General features: G+C 43.4%; 1 protein-coding gene across 3 annotated transcripts in view; it reads left to right on the top strand.

Moving 5' to 3' along the window:
* itm2cb (integral membrane protein 2Cb) overlaps positions 1-1,022 on the top strand; it is a gene marked incomplete at its 5' end in the record, with an annotated part of 2,976 nt that overhangs the window by 469 nt on the left and 1,485 nt on the right. For all 3 annotated transcript variants that reach the window (XM_014031107.1, XM_014031099.1, XM_014031090.1), the window contains 2 exon segments: positions 417-527; positions 639-789. In XM_014031107.1, the coding sequence (XP_013886561.1) occupies positions 417-527; positions 639-789 (262 nt within the window).

Genomic DNA, 1,022 nt, shown 5'->3' with positions numbered 1-1,022 from the left:
CTCTGACTCCACGTCCTCTTTTTCTTTTTTTTTTTATTTCAAACTTTTTTCATTCCATAAAACAAAATTAATTCTATGTACAAAAATATATAAATAAATAAAATGAAATGAAAGGCGGCAGAGAGAAGAAAAAAATCTTATATCTGCCCCTTTTTCTTAAGTATAAATTCAAACTATAATGATCTTCAGTTAATAAGACAAAACAAAAACATGACATCTTTCCAGAACAACAAATTGGCTACATATTAAACTGTTTCATATCTAGCCTTTATCATTCTCTTAAATATATACATTGATTTGGCACTTCTAACATCATCTTCCAGATTATTCCACAATCTGACTCCTTGGATTGAGGTGCACCGTTCTTTTTGTGTTTAAAGTGTTTGACTTGACATCCTGTCCTCGTTTCATTCCAGGGTCTCACAGCTTATCACGACATTGCCTTGGACAAATGCTACATCACTGAGCTGAACACGACCTCGGTGATGCCTCCACGGAGCCTGTGGGAGCTACTTATTAACGTCAAGGTGAGCCACTCAATGTTTTTTAAAATATGAACGCCTGTCAGACAGAGAGGAGGGCAGCGTGTGCTCGTCTTCATTTTCACAGAGTGATTCATTAGTGTTTCTCTGTCGCAGAGAGGGACGTACCTTCCTCAGACCTACATCGTCCAGGAGGAGATGGTCGTGACCGGAAGGGTGAGGAACATGMGGCAGCTGGGCCCGTACATCCACAGACTCTGCTTCGGCAAAGAAACGTACCGCCTCAGACGCCGCGGCCAGCGCCAACGTGAGTGGACGCTACGACATGCTAAATCATGACCGATCGGGTGTCGAGTCACTTTCACTCTTAGAGGACACGAGTCGCAGAGTTTCAGCGTGTGGACAATCACAGCTAGAACCAAATAAGGGGCTTCCTGAGCGTGGCAGAGTAGTGATGCTGCTGTGACGGCTCACATCCATTTGTGTGTGTGTGTGTGTGTGTGTGTGTGTGTGTGTGTGTGTGTGTGTGTGTGTGTGTGT

This window comes from Austrofundulus limnaeus, unplaced genomic scaffold (genome assembly GCF_001266775.1).
Source record: "Austrofundulus limnaeus strain Quisiro unplaced genomic scaffold, Austrofundulus_limnaeus-1.0 Scaffold6, whole genome shotgun sequence".
Classification (NCBI taxonomy): domain Eukaryota; kingdom Metazoa; phylum Chordata; class Actinopteri; order Cyprinodontiformes; family Rivulidae; genus Austrofundulus; species Austrofundulus limnaeus.
This window is presented reverse-complemented; position numbering and strand designations above follow the sequence as displayed.